Source organism: Sesamum indicum, linkage group LG13 (genome assembly GCF_026168435.1).
Source record: "Sesamum indicum cultivar Baizhima isolate 11 linkage group LG13, ASM2616843v1, whole genome shotgun sequence".
In the NCBI taxonomy this organism is placed as follows: Eukaryota; Viridiplantae; Streptophyta; class Magnoliopsida; order Lamiales; family Pedaliaceae; genus Sesamum; species Sesamum indicum.
Genome location: NC_142669.1, coordinates 5,584,152 through 5,599,903, shown reverse-complemented (window position 1 = coordinate 5,599,903; position 15,752 = coordinate 5,584,152). Strand labels below are relative to the sequence as shown.

The window sequence follows — 15,752 nt, the reverse complement described above, 5'->3', positions numbered from 1 at the left end:
CTGGTTGCAAGTTAGTTCAGTCATCTTGAAAACCTTTTGTCAATCACCCACTAGTAATGTATAGAAGTCAGACATCTGTGATTAATGAACCAATACACCCATCAGATAAATAATTACTTAGTATAAATCTAAATAGAACCCTCAATGCCTAGTCACTGGGTTGTCAACTGGGAATATTTCAAATGGAGACTCGAAAGTTGCTTTCATGGTTATTGTCATATGCACTTTATTGCTTTTGATAGATTGTGGGCTTGGTCCGTGACACGCATACAAAGCCATAAGTAAGCATGGCCAAGAATGGAAAAATGAATTTTACTTTATTCATTATATAGACAATATTTTGAAAAAGATTGTCATGTACCATTGATGATAAGGGACAACCCACTTGAAGGAAGATAATCGGCCCGAAAATCGCGAGAACTAGGAAATTATTGAATATAATATATTAATACCAAATCAAGAGATGTACCCTTGATCATTCCCGGACGTTCTTGGTGTCCTATAAACAAAAAAAATAGGCCAAATCAAAGCAAGGAAGACGAGAGGCACAAAACCATAATGAGAACTTTACCTTTGTTGTTTTTTTGAACCAACTACAAGTGTTGTTCCCTTTTCAACCATACCTTTCTCCATGAGGTTTCAACCTTAAAACCCTCTAATTCATGCACTATAATCACCAGGGAGTCTTTCCTATCAATTGCTAGGAAGATTGGGAAAGGGAAGGAAAAAAAACTGAGAACGCGTTTTAAGTTAATGGCCTCGATTTATCTTCGGTTCTTCTTTATTTTGATGAACCAAAGGAACAAGTATGGAGAGAGATTGAGGGTTCAAATTCGTGAGTAAAGTGTGGGTGAGAGATAAGACCTAGCCTATCCAACCTCTCTTCTCACAAACCCTAGACGAAAATTTCAGCGTTCCAAAGTCTAAATTTCGTGCACCCCCTCTCCTAAACTCAACCAACATGTTATTTGACCTAGATAAGGTCAAACTAGGTCATGGGCTTGGTCTAAAGTACACTAGGCTCCAATAAATCAAGCCCCATGTTCAATGGATCTAAATTAAATCCAATTTGGGAAATTCCAACCTATGGATTTTATATAAATTATTCAATCATTTATTCTATTTAAGAACATAATTTAGTCCAATTAAATTAATCTCTACCTTTCGGAATTAATTCTAAATTAATTCTATCATGGTGCAATGATATGGGTGCAACACTTTAGATTCACATTCTGCTAGACTTAAGTGTGTTCCCAACACGATTAATTAAATTAAATTAAATTAATTATTTTTTATTATCTCATAATTAGAAATAGCCTATCTAGCAATATTTCATAGCACTAGAGATGAGGTGAATAATGATGAACATTTAGGCAACTGAATTCATATGAGTATGGTCCTTCTATCTATCATCTCCAAACCTTAGTCTAAGGCATGGATTTAGGGGCAGGTCCCATCCTGGACTAGGTATGTATATTAGTAACTCGAGAGCTCTCGTTTACTCCACTAAATTATCATAGAGAAACCTATCCCATTGATTTAGTCACTGTGGCCACCTATTATACGAAAAATGGATTTCAGAGCATATAGGAGATGGTACTGTCATAATACTAATAGGGTACGAATTCTATCGTGTAATGCACTATTCTGACTACACACTTCAGCTACATTAGTTAATGCTTTTAATGATTGTATCTTTTGACATTGACATTGGTCACCAGATCTAAGCTACAACTATCATGTCTATGTGACTGCTATGGTTCCTCAAGTCCAGGGACTACTCTCGAACTATCTAGTCGGAAATTCCAGTTATACTGACCAAGCCTTAAGAAACTTTCATATGGCGATTCCCATGAATCAACTCAATCAGTTGACTACCTTATCAACCAACTCACTAAGTACTGCTTAGACGACCTACATCTCCTATCGACGAAACACAGGTGCAACACTTAATGCAAGACTCTATAAGACACTTGATGCTTGTCTCGAGGTCCTCGACTTGTAACGTTTCAGACCAATCTATAGAAGTTAGTAAGATGGCTACCAACTAATGCGCAACCCGACTTTCTGGACTTAACATTTGGTTTGTCTTTCCTGTGAAGTTAAGAAAGAATTAACATATTAAAGTAAACACAACAAAGAATCATGCCGTCGATTGAATATTACTCTATTGAAAATATAAATATTACATTACATCAAAATTGCCGAAAATAGATTACAAAAACCCAGTCTAATTGGCTTTCTTGTCATTTATTCTAACAACATTGACTTGCCAGTCACCTATTCCAACAATGGTATAGTTAAAATATGAAAAATGACATATAAATAGAGTTCTTTTTGTTTGGAAGATGAAACATCTTTCAGTCTACTCAAAATTGATTGTTGCAAGCTTGATGCACCCGGAAATATGAATTTGTTGTGAGAAGCATCAAAATTATATACATATATGTATGTATACATTAATAAAATAAAATTTAGTTACTTACTTGAACAAACCAAGTTTAGAAAGCAACATTAACGAAGATATCAACGTAAAATGAAAATAAAATAATTGTGCAACTTGTTTGCAAAATAAATATTGCATAAAAATCTCGTATCTTTAAAATTAGGATTTATGCACACTTTTTGTGTTGTGCACACAATGTACGTTTTTTGTATAGCACAAAGGAAACGCTTTATTATAATATATCTTACCTTCATTTTCTTTAAGTATTACTCCCATTTGCATAAAGTTAATGACTTTATTTATTAATTAGTTGTTTAGGCCTTGTCTCCATCTATGTAGCCAACCCTTATATTCTTCTCTATTATTATACTAATTATAGGATTTATTTAGTTTCAGACACAGATGACATGGATAAGAATAAGTGTATAATTCTAATTTTGCTAAATTTATTCTGATAGGAAGCAACATTTTGCAAATACGGTCATTAGTCATAAAAAAATAAATAAATAAACCATGTGCAAAAACAATTGGAAGAAAATATGCTTTTTATCAGATTAAAAGCATATACTATTTCTAGGGTAAAACAACTTACCTAGTTAATGTTTTGTGCTTTCAGCCTTCCAACAACAAGATACTGCAGGATCATTTTTCTTTTTTGTCATTTGCATCATCCTTTCTTCGATGGTCCCTTATTCAAGAAAACAAGTGAACAGAAAAAGTGTCCTGTATATAAGATCTACAATGAGTATTAACCTTGTTGGTTTGACCAAGGAGATTACATGTAGCCATTGGTTGCAAATCTGTGCTAGGATTTCAATTACTATAAAATTTTGGATGCACGATTAAATAATGTCAATACAAGTTATTAGAATGAACAAGCCAAAGAGACGTGATTAATTGAATAATAGATTAGCAGGTGTGAATTATAAGAGAAAATTATGAATATTATAAATATTCAGTAGTCAGAATTACAATTTTGCATAACATTTTTATTTGATTAATATTTTAGAATTTGGAAAAAGTATTTTAGACTTAACAAATCAAAGAAATTTACAGTATGAGACATAGAAACTCATTTACAAATAAATCAACTTTATCCGATACAAAAAAAAATCAAGGACATACCTGAGACAAGCAACATGCTAATAAAGTGTAAAATACCCTAAATAATACCTTTAGTTTTTATTGGATAAAATTAAGTAACAAGATTGGAATGCACAAGCGCAACACAAAAGGCGTAATGGCCTGTGCGCACAGACACAACAACACGTGAGAGTGCCTATGTGCATAGATACAATGCTGACTAATACCTCAACAAAGCAGGATCGAATAAGATGAGAAAAATTGTAGAGAGAAATCAATAAAGATGCGAAGTAGAGTATATCAATGTGTGTCATTTTTTCAGAGATTTTCTTTTATTAATAAGTACGGTTTTATTGTAACAAACTAATAACGTAGCAAAAACTTAAAATGATGTTGTCTCGTCGGATATCTTGCTATGGGATAAAATTCGTAGTGAAAAACAGTTTTGCTATGGGTTCTTTGGCATAGCAAAATAGTTAGTAATAAAAAGCACACTTTCTTATAGTGTGTATCATATTATCACATAATGGCTAGCTGTATGGCATATGATAGTCCCCATGTGAACAAGTATAATTTTATAGTACTTAGTAATTTATGACTCATGTCCCACAATATGCGAACTGTTATGGATGTTTATCCAATATTATATATTTACCATTCACGTTGCACTCAAGTGTAGTATGTGTGGTCTGTGTTCCAGTTCTAGTTGAGTATTCAATGCTACTTAGGACATGATTTCACACATCGATATGTGTGTATTCCAACACATGCACATATGACTTTGTGATCGCTTATGCCATATGTCCCCTATGCATATTACATATCCTATGCACGTCGACCATTTTCAACGACATAGGCCGAAATGTGCACATGAACATGTGGCAATTTTGGTGTCATGTTACATATACTTAATTATGCTGAACAACTACCAGCATTAAAAGATATATAGTTTTTGGTTGCAATTGCTATGCCCAATTGCATATTGGGAAGACACGTATTACCCAAAGCAGTAGAGGTACCATGGTGAGCAAGAATAGATATATGACTATAAACATGAAATTATGCCGGTTGTACGGATCACTCGATAGTGGAGTGTATTTACCCTATTTTTTTAACTCATTAATTGGATGTATAATACCACAAGAACACAACATAAATTTATGATGTGGCCACACGACACACTTATGACCCTCTTGTGTCTTGCAAATTAGGTAAATACGTGCATGATCTCACTTAATACTTTGCATACAAAATATTTATACAATGGTAGCACTCCTTCAAATGAAAATATGCGCAACACAACCCATATGCATTTTAAGCGCACTTATTTTTATAATACTCACATAGTTTATCTATGTGTAACGTGTTTATATAAAACTCCCATGTGGAAATTGTGTAATAATACATAAATGATATTGCAAAAAAAATACTACATAATATATTATAATGGTGATCCTATAGTGTGACAAGTACTATAGTTTTTCATTGAAGTGTTGATGCTATAAGGTCAATAATATCTACATGGACAATCCATAATTCATGATGGTCATCACCTTACTATAATTAAAATGTTAAATACTATATATTTATGTGTCCCGTAGGTAATTTCAATAATGTCCCCCATGCAGTTGAGCAATCCGGGCAATTATCCAAATTGGATATTTAATTTAGAATCTAAAGGATTATTTAAACTTAGATAATGTAGTGCATACATATGGCCCACATATTACGATATGTCCCATATGACCATCTGGTAGTGTAGATTATGTAGGACCACACCCATGACAATGTGGAGTATACTTATGATTTATGGTGTGTACATTAGTGATACAACATATTTAATAAGTTATAGGTCACGTTATCGGTGTACCCACATATTCCACACACATGGTTATGGATACTGCATTGTCAGGTACCCATATGTACCATATGTTATTCACGTGTGGCAGATGGTGACTCACATTAATATACGAATACATAGTGCTATGGGCATATGTCATATGTTGACATATTCGGTGAACACAAAAAGTATCAATAATAAACCGCATACAGTCCACATAGTATAATATTATGGGCCACGTAGTGCATATGCCCACATCATATAGGGCCATGTTGGGCGTAGGGTCATGTAGTTCCACATTATCATATGGCTATAATGTAACTCACATAGAACACCTCTATATATACTATATCATTATCATAATATAAGATGCCATACACCATGTTGTAATACTGTAAATTCTATAGTTGTCATATTGGTATGCATATATAAGTAACCGTTGTGAGGGGTGGGAGTCGGGTTGGGTTCCTCTGATTTTGAGTTAATTAGATTTGGTACCGATTAGTCGAGTAGTGCAAAACTATACCCAATCTGGAACCCGAGTATAGATTGTAGAGTACCTATGGGTTCAGGTACCTAACTCTCGAGTTTGAGTATCTAATTATGTTTATCTCATAATAACATCATTTGTATTTGCATTGTGAGCATCATAAATGAGCAAAGTCAAAAAAACATAGAAATTCTTCAATATTCAAGAGAGGAAAGGGAAAACATTTTTATGGATGAAAAGAGGTACAACACAGTAGACAAATATATACCAAAGAATAAGTCGGGGCCAGGTAATCTCACTGACTTTTAATGAAAAGAAGCACAACTATACAAAGAAGAAAACAAAGAAATATTTTTTGATATTTACATATTTCTACAGTTAAACATCACTGTCTAGTCTATATAGGTGAGTTTGATCACAATAAATGTTCAAAAGATAAAGTCATGAGTAACCCCAAAATAAGGTGTATCAACCAACAAAAGCTTAGAAGTTATATCATCTCATCAAACAATTAATATACTTAAACACATAAAGTAACCCCCTAATAAAGTTTAGCAAGACAAGCTCCATATACTACACAAATAAAATAATGAAAGTATGTGTGAAAGAGGCCGGGTCTGTTTCTTTAATTCTTGTTGGGTGCACGATTTTGTGCATTAGGTTCCATCATAACACCCGATACTTGATGCCATTTAAAGAGTCAGGTATCGAATTATCTGAAATTGACCAAAAATCCAAAACAACCAACCTAACTAAATGGAGCCCGTTTCGAAAGTGTTAGGACCCAAAAAGAACCCATCCGAATGCCACCCCACCCATTGTATATAATGTCACCCCAATGATACTACCAGTGGTATAACATATATGGATATACATGTCGATGGTCCATATGTTGGGTTTGGCTGGAAACTTACGACACTACAGATGAGGTGGCGGTGCTTTATGTCATGGAAACAATTCAAATATGAGGTCTGCATGCTATGAATATTTTTATAATACTACCAAAAAAGGTTGTGCTAGCTCTAGTACCAGCATTGGAGACAGAGGCCACCTTGACGTGTGTTGTTGGGTGTCTGGCAAGGAGGAGTGCTGTGAGAAAATATGCTCACCCATCTATATTTTGAGGTATTAACCATACAGATATGTGCATATAGTACAATAGGATGACGTGGGCATATGATATATTTATGGCCCCTTGTAGGGGTTACATAGGGTACATAATGCCATACACCTTATTCGCATGGCAGCTGGAATCAACCCTCGCAAAAATCATTTGAAGTTTTTCCTGTCATAGAGAAATTGCCTTCTTTATTTGAAGGTACTAGTCGAATTTTATGGCATTTTCACACCCGTTAAGTTTGCCTCAACGTCTGCCTACACCCTCTTCACACTTTCGACCTCCAAGGTGTCTTGGTTTTCATTATTTCATGGTGCTTTCAAGATACCTCGTAATCATTTTCTTCTATGGGTTCCAATCCTTGAAAACCTTTGGACTTGTGAAAAGCCATGGCTATAGATTTTATGCCTAGATTGTAGCCTCTGTGACTCCGCCTGGAAACACTATCTTACCTCTTCTTTGAATGCCCTTTTCCCGGCATTGCGTTGCCATGCTTCAACATTAGGCCCATTTTCAATGGCCTTACTTTTGTAGGGATCGGAGGCTTGGGTCCAAAAGCGATGGAGAGGCCACCACATAGTAAATGCCACCTATCAAGCCACCTTAGCCTCTTTGATCTAGCACATTTGGAGAGGACGTATCAGTAGACGTTTCAACAATTGTACCTCCACCTCGACGGAAATAGCAAGACCTGTTGAGGAACAAATTCTCTTCCGAATCCCTGTGAAAAATTATAAATACTTTGGAATCATCGATCCTTTATTAACTTTGAAAAATTCTTCGGTCTTCATTTCTTTTGTTCTTAGGTGCTTATAGTTGTATGCTTGACATGCAGGTTTTTTGTCCCAATTCTTGGACCATTTTTTGTATCTTCTCCTTTACTTTTATGAAGTTTACCATCCCCCCCCCCCCCCACACAAAAGAAAAAGAATGGTCAAATGAATTTACTTTATTTATTATATTAAAACTATTTTGAATAAGATTGTCCTCTACCATATATGATAAAGGATAACTCATTTACTTGCCACTCACCTCTTCCAACAATGAGATAGTTAAGAAAAGAAAACTGGCAAATAAATAGAGTATTTCATATTCTTTGCAATATGAAACATCTCTCAATCCAATGTTTCAAGCTTGATGCTCCCGAAACCTATGAGATACATCAAGATTATATACATAAATATATATAAATAAAATAACATTTATTTACTTCCTTCAAGCCAAGTTTACAAAGCAATATTACCCACAGTATTATAGTTAGACAAAAATAAAAAAAAAATATATGCAACTTGCTTTATAATTAAATATTGCATAAATCACCTATTTTAAAAACTAGGGTTTATGCACACTTTCTATACACAGTGAATAGAAGTTGTTTGCATAGCATAGAGGAAAAGTTTTAAGATATTTTAACTTCATTTTCTTTTAAGATTAAACCCATTTGTCTAAAGATAATTACTTTAATCATTAAATAGTTCCTGAGACATTGTTTCCATCTTATTACCCAACTCTTTTATTCGTATCTATGATATTACTTGAAGAATTTATTTAGTTCCAGATATGTAAGACATGGATAGACTTGGATGGTCCAAGCTAAATATTAGGGTCATAATAGATTGAAATTCAAATGATTTGATTAAATCCAATCCTTCCATCCACAACAACGTGGTGTGGATTCTACTTTCACCCATTCGTGGTCTAATGAGATGTGGCATGTTTGGAATCGAAGAAAGATACACTATTTTTTTGAATGAATGGAATATACTCCTGTTTCTCTGTCTGATGAGTCGTGGGGGGCGGCAGTTGAGATATTCATTTGGTTGATGGGTCAGGCCAAACGCTGAGTAACGTGATTCGCTTGGAGTCCTCGGGATCACGAGAAGAGGTGAGGAAAAATAACTTGGGGATCTCATTGGATGATAATGGTATAGTTTACCTCCCACATAGACTTTTTCCGTGTGAATTGTAGAAGCGGGGTATGGAGAATTGCATTTGTGGACTCCAAGTCTACTAGGAAATGATTTTTCGAAAATCCCACTTGAGAGTGATGGGCTTTTTAAAGAAATGGTGGGATAGGTTAATGACTGAAAACCAAGTCCTAAACTTGATATATAATATTACAATAATCTACTAAATGTCTGTTTACATTTGATGTACATGTTTAAGAATCCACACACTGCAATTTTTGAGACTAATAAATTTGACGGAACAAACTACAAATGATTGGCTGGGAAATCTTAGGATTGTCCTAGATTTTGAGAACCAAACCTATGTTCTTGATAGGTTTCTTCCTCGGACTATGCGGGAAGGCTCCTCATGTGAAGAACGTTTGATGTTCGAGTAGTGGCATGAGGACAAACGGCAGGTTCGCAGTATCATACTGGGGTCAATGACCAATGACATCCACAAATAATGCAATAGGCATGATGATGTCCAATCGATAATGCTGCACATGAGCCAAGTTTATGCGGTTAACGGACCGACATATTGGATATGTTGTGACAAAAGCATTTTTCGGTGCCAAGATGATTGAAGGGTCTTCTGTACAGGAGCATGGGGTTAAGATGCTATCCCTTATGGAGAAGCTCAAGGACTTTAAGGCTGATCTTAAAAGAGATACGTATATTGAAGTGATCCTTCAATCTCTTCCTCCCTCCTTTGACCCGTTTATCGTAAAGTATAACATGAACGGGCTTTACAAAGACCTTCATGAGTTGATAAACATGTTGGCCTTTACGAAGCAATGATTGAAAAGTTTGCGCCATCGGTATTGGTAAGGGAGGTTTCGACCTCAAAGCGCTGCTGCTCAGCTGGGCATGCGCAAAGGGAAAAGGAAGTTGGTTCGGCAGTCATGAATTGTAAAAGATGTTTGCATTCATTGCCATGAAAATGGGCAATAGAAGAGAGAAAGTCCATCCTCTATAATCAAGGTATAATTTGTTATTTAGCTTTTACATGACTATTACTACACTTCTTAGGTATTGGATATCAACTGTATAGATAAAATCTTCAAATGGTTTGTAGGTGGTGAAAAGGAGTAGAAGGCTGAGACAACGATCGTAAAACTTAGCAATGACAAGTTGTTGTTATTTGGTTAAAGGACTAAATAGCCTTAGCTGTTAGTGATCATGTTACGATAAAGTTGATAGGACATAATTATGTAACCTAGCATGATCAAATTATACTTTACCATTGTTGGACAATATGGATTACATGATTTTTATTAATGATAGTTATTTCATTTCACAAAGAATGGTTATTCTTTTCTGCTAGGTTGTTTACGTAATTATTTCAACACTATTCGTAATTGGATTATGAGTGCTCAAAACAAATGGTAGAATGGATAATCAAGATAAACTCATAGATCTGGCATGCGAAGGTCGGTCACATTTCTCTAGTTAGGATAAAGAAGTTGGTGAATTCAACGAGTCTAGAAACAGACAGGTTGAGTCTACAAGCTTAGATGTCCTTCTTGAACAAAATGAGAACCGACAAACACTTTGTACGACAAAGTGTACTTGCCAATGCTCTATTGGATTGGACCCAATTAGATATCTATGAGTCATTGAATACATAGAGCCAGAAAGGGGTTCGCAGGTCTAAGGACCTTTTGAAAAGTTCGGAGAATTAGATTTGAAGTGGAGAACCAAACTAGATCGAGGTAGTGTGTATTTAGTGGATGTTCTTGAAGTATCTGACGAGAATGGAATTCTCACATAGTGGAGTCCTTCTTTGGAGTGCCACAATTGAATGGTGTCTCTGATAAAGGAGGGATCGAACCTTGTTGGACTTGGTCCGGTTGTTCTTTCACTGAACTACCTTAGCCCATGTGGCATGGCAAGCCTGTTTCCACAACGTACCTGAATACATTAAGGGACTAGTGGGAAGCAAACATGGTTTGTACAGATTTATTTATTATCCTAAGAGAAATTAGATTTCATTCGATAACTGACTTGAGGAGTAACTCCTTGAGGAATCAAGTGGAGAGACACCCGAGTCAAATGTAGCATACATCATTTGTAATTGAATACATCCACTCACTCACTATATTCCAGCCTCCTAAGGGATGACTAGAACACCTTAGTTACCTAATAGGTACAGGTTTTTTAGTCTGACCAATTAATTGGATTATGATCCAAAGACATAAGGAGAAATAATGTAGGACATCAGGTTGGATGAATGGCATGGAGCCCTGAGATTCGACTGGAAAAACAAACTAGGTTTGAAACTTCCTGTATCTGGAATATTCGTTGAGACAAGGTCATGCAGGGTATAACTCAGGTCGAGAACGAGTTGGAAGGACAGTGGGAGTTTAGTTTTGTTCCTAGTGTTTTAGGTGTGAACGTTTTACTCATTTGGAATGATGTGAAGATGTTGGGAAACACTGAAGCACAAACATTATTCACGCAATTCTCTATGAAGGAATTGAATTTCTTCCCTTATCATAGGTTAAAGATTTCCATGACTTAGTCTTAGTGGACTGATGAGGACCTTGGAAAGATGTTAGACATCCCCTATGTCTTTTATCGTTGACAACATGGGTATGTGGTTCTATACACTAGACCGAATGTAGTCTGTGCTTTGAGCATAACAATGAACATCGGGAGTGTATCGAGACGGCACTGCATAACAGTCAAGGTTACTCTTTAGTAGCTGAATAAAGATTAAAGAAGCGTTCTTGATGCAAGTCAATGGAGAGTTGATTCTGGAAGACTATGACGAGCTTCCAGTTATATATGAATGGTGACTAGTCTCAATTCGAATGTACATTCAAACTTAATGATGATGTGGTGGCTTGGAATCATTTCAAGCGGGATGCCACAATGGTTTTCACTAGGGAAGTCAAACGTAAAGTGACTTTACTAGTTGCTCATGAAGTGTTTTGGATAAGAATCACATCCAATGATTGAATGTGGATCCTAGCATAGCCAAGCCAATAGTTACTTGGAGGAAACAACTAGGCAATCACATAAGGAAAAGGACCGAGGTCTCATCACAAATCCAAGGAATATTCTTAGACGCCGCCATCAATTTGGAACAATTGTAGGAAGAGATGACGTATGGTTGGGCCACGTTATTTCGACATAAAATATGATAGACCCGGGAGACCGAGTAGGTATCACAGATTGCTCACTCAGATAGGTCTAAGGGGTATGGGCAATTGGCTTTAGGTCAGGTGGAAGATTTTTAGAAATGGTGATCAGAAAACTAATTGAATTGGTAGTTTTAGGAAGCATATAGCAATCTTTATGAATGTGATATATTATCTTGATGAATCTAGTAAGCATTCATCTGTGGCACCATACTTTGTTGTACTTACTATTTATGTTGAATAGTGTTTTAACGTCACAAAAAATGCCCACAAACCAATTGAACAACCTATATAGTTGGGTTACGCATTGGATGACACCTATAAAACCAACTTCTGAGGATTGGTCTTAAATGTCCATATCGAGGACCTCGAGGCTAGGCATCGAGAGTCCTATAGAGACCTGTACTAAGTATTGCATTCACTGGATGAATGCCATGCTTCATCGGCAAAAGATATGGGATGTCTATGCAATTTTAGTGGATTAGTTGACAAAGTTGTTAGCTGATTGAACTGACTGACGGAAATCGTCATATGGAAGCCTTGGAGGCTTGATCGGTATAACTTGAATTCCCAACTCCAATAGTACAGGATTTGTCCATAGATTTGACGAATCATGGCAGTCGCATGCATATGATGGCTATATCTTAGATTTGGCGAGAGATGACTATTTCTTCGATGTGTTCATTATAAATCTTTCCGGATGTAGTTGGATTATGCATTGATGATGGTGAATTTCAGGATAGAATCTGCCCCCTATCAGTATATAATGGATATATTATGGTTTAGACTCTCTAAATCTATGGTCAGATCGATTAGTTGAACAGGAAATGGTTTCCCTCTTCGATCAATAGAGTAAATGCATCTCAAGTATTCAGCATAGTTGCCTAGTCCAAAATTGGAACCGACGCCCTATTCCATACCCTAGACTAAGTCTAGGAGATGGTCGATGGAAGGATCGTATTTGTATGAAACTCGAGAGCCTAAATGTTCACGCCAACATTCTCCTAGTCTCTAGTGCCATGGACCGTTGCTAGACGACCACCCATGGTTACGGGCATTTTTTATTAATAGTTAATTAAAAATAATTAATTAAATTAGATTTAATTAATTATTTATAGTGGACACAATGCCCTAGTCTCGCTGAGGTTGACCCTAAAGAGTCACACACAAATCACTATAGAATTGGTGGAATTAATTCAAGAAGAAACGAATTAATTTAATTGGATTAAATTAATTCAAGAAGAATATATATAAATAATTGATTATTTATTTGATGGATGGCTCAAGAATTAATTAATTTAATTAATTAATTTTGGGCTTAACAGCTTTAAATTAATTAGATTAATTTATTTGATTTTGCTTAATTAATTGATCGGATCAATTAATTAGAGTTTGAGCTTAAATTTATTTAATTTGATTAGGTGAATCTTTAGACTTAGTTGGGATAAAATTAATTTAATTAATTATAATGCAATGGATTTTTGTTGGGCTTAATTTAATTTAATTAAATGAAGCTCGATCCATACTTGAATTCCAAGTCCATTGGAGCAAGTTAAGGTGTTGAAACTCCTCACCATGATGAAGATAATGGAGTGTTTGATTCATCATGGTTGAAGGTTATATGCATGTTTGTGTATAGGTAGACTTGGATGCAAACTTGGTAGTTATTAAATTTTGAAATTCAATTGTCTGTAATATACAAATCTACAGACATATCACATATGACCAGCACCTAAGCCACGAAATTTTCTCTCTTTTCTCTCCAAAATGTTCTCCTTTTTGTTCTACTTTGAATTGGATTCAAGTTAGAACATAAAATATTTCGTAAGTACTAAAAAATAGTGTTACTTTGGAGTTGGTTTTCTTCTTGTTCTTTGTTCTATCTAGCAATAGAAAAGGAACAACATCTCTTCCTTAGTGTGGTGTGGAGAAATTAGAGGGGCTCTAATTTGGATCCTAAAGTGAATAGAACAGAAGAACGTTAAGGGAACCATGCATGTTGCTGCTCAACTATAGGAACAAAAGGTAAAGTTTCATTTTTGTTTTTATGCTTTCTGTTTCATCCTTTACCCACTTTCTAACATGTTTATGTGTTGATTATTATGCGTTTGACAAACACCGAAAGCCCGAAAATTTCAAAGGGAACACCCCTTTGAACCATTTTAAACAACTTTTTTATTTCACGCTTCTGCCACGTTCCCAGCCCATACCGATTCTTTAACAGTTCAATAGATTAGACACCTAGTCCATCAAGTCACCAAGATCGCATAGATGCTCTACGTCAGTCACCGCTGATACACGGTACTCACTAATTGAATGCGGCTCTTAGTGCAAGTCTCCATAAGACTCTCGATACCTAATCTCGGGGTCCTTGTTTTGTACGTTTCAGGTCTAACATTTTAGCTGTTGGTTTCAAGACCGCCATCCAATATGCGGTCCAATTGTACGGTTGCTAATTGGTGTGTGAGCTTTGCTATGATGGTCAAACAAATGCAAGCATACATAATGAGCACAAAAATGTAAATGCCAAATAAGCTAATACTCATTTTATTAATATAAAATAATATTACATAATAGCAATTGATTGTCAGAATAGAACACATCCAGGCCAATCTGAATGGCTTTTTGGTCAGCTATCCTAACAATCTTTGACCTAAAGCCAATCACCCATCGACTTCAGAACCATCATATCAAAATGTTGAGTATGAACAATTTACGGCTATGGTTTAGTTAGTGGGTTTGCTATGTTTTTTGCTTAGTTGAGTTGGTCAATCCGTACGTCACCTTTGCTCACCATCTCTCTCAGAAGATGTTAGCGTCTAAGAATGTGTTTGGACTGGTGATGAGATCTCTGTATCTTTGCATGTGCAATTGCCCCATTGTTATTATAGAAGACAACTATCAGTTCAGTAATACTAGCCACTGCACCTAACTGTTGGATGTAGTTTTTCATCCAAACCGCTTCCTTAGTTGCATCTAAAGCTGCTATGTATTTAGCTTCTATGGTGGAATATGTTGTAGTAGCCTGTTTGGAACTCTTCCAAGTAAACACACAACAATTCAGCTTGATTGCAAAACTTGACTGGGACTTTGCATCATCATCATCCGATTGGAAGCTATTATAGCCTTCAAATATCAATTCAACACCACCATAGATCAAGAACATATCTTTAGTGCTTTTCAACTACTTAAGTATGTTCTTGACTGCAATCTAGTATGTCTCACCTACACACACCTGATCTGCTCGTTACGCTCAAAGTGTATGCGACATCGGCCCTAGTGTATTGGATAACATACTGAATATCGCCCACGGTTAGAACACAGGGGATGTCTGACATCCGCTTAAGTTCCTCATCATTCTTAGGAGACTATTTCTGGGATAGCTTAATCCCATGCCTCATTGGAAAGAATCCTCGTTTTTAGTTCTCCATCTTGGATCTCTTCAAGACTTTCTCAATGTACGAGGGTTGAGTCAATCCTATCATCCTTTTGAATCTCCTTAATGGAAAATTAAGTGGACAACTATGCTTTTTCGTTTCCCAACATCTTGACATCATTCCCAATGAGTAAGATGTCGTTAAGATGAAGCACAAAGTACACAACTAAGCTCTCCCACTAATCTTCTTGTATACATAAGGATCAGATTCGTTCTTGAAGAAATGCGTGTCCCAGCTTCAGGAAACT

The 15,752-nt window shown here is 35.8% G+C and overlaps 1 protein-coding gene across 1 annotated transcript; it reads right to left on the bottom strand.

Annotated features, from left to right (window-relative positions):
- Nucleotides 1-14,880: 14,880 nt before the first annotated feature.
- On the bottom strand, nucleotides 14,881-15,406 carry LOC148784429 (secreted RxLR effector protein 161-like). Its single transcript, XM_088876823.1, has 2 exons — nucleotides 15,304-15,406; nucleotides 14,881-15,194 (listed from the first exon to the last, which is right to left on the bottom strand). Exons 1-2 carry the CDS (start codon nucleotides 15,404-15,406, stop codon nucleotides 14,881-14,883), a joined length of 417 nt encoding a protein of 138 aa, XP_088732949.1.
- Between the last annotated feature and the right edge of the window lie 346 nt (nucleotides 15,407-15,752).

Excerpts from the sequence above, each read along its gene's own strand:
- LOC148784429 (XM_088876823.1), bottom strand. The coding sequence starts at position 15,406 with ATGTCAGACATCCCCTGTGTTCTAACCGTGGGCGATATTCAGTATGTT. Across the intron at positions 15,195-15,303 it reads GAGCGTAACGAGCAGATCAG|GCTATAATAGCTTCCAATCG; the intron begins GTGTGTGTAGGT and ends TGATATTTGAAG.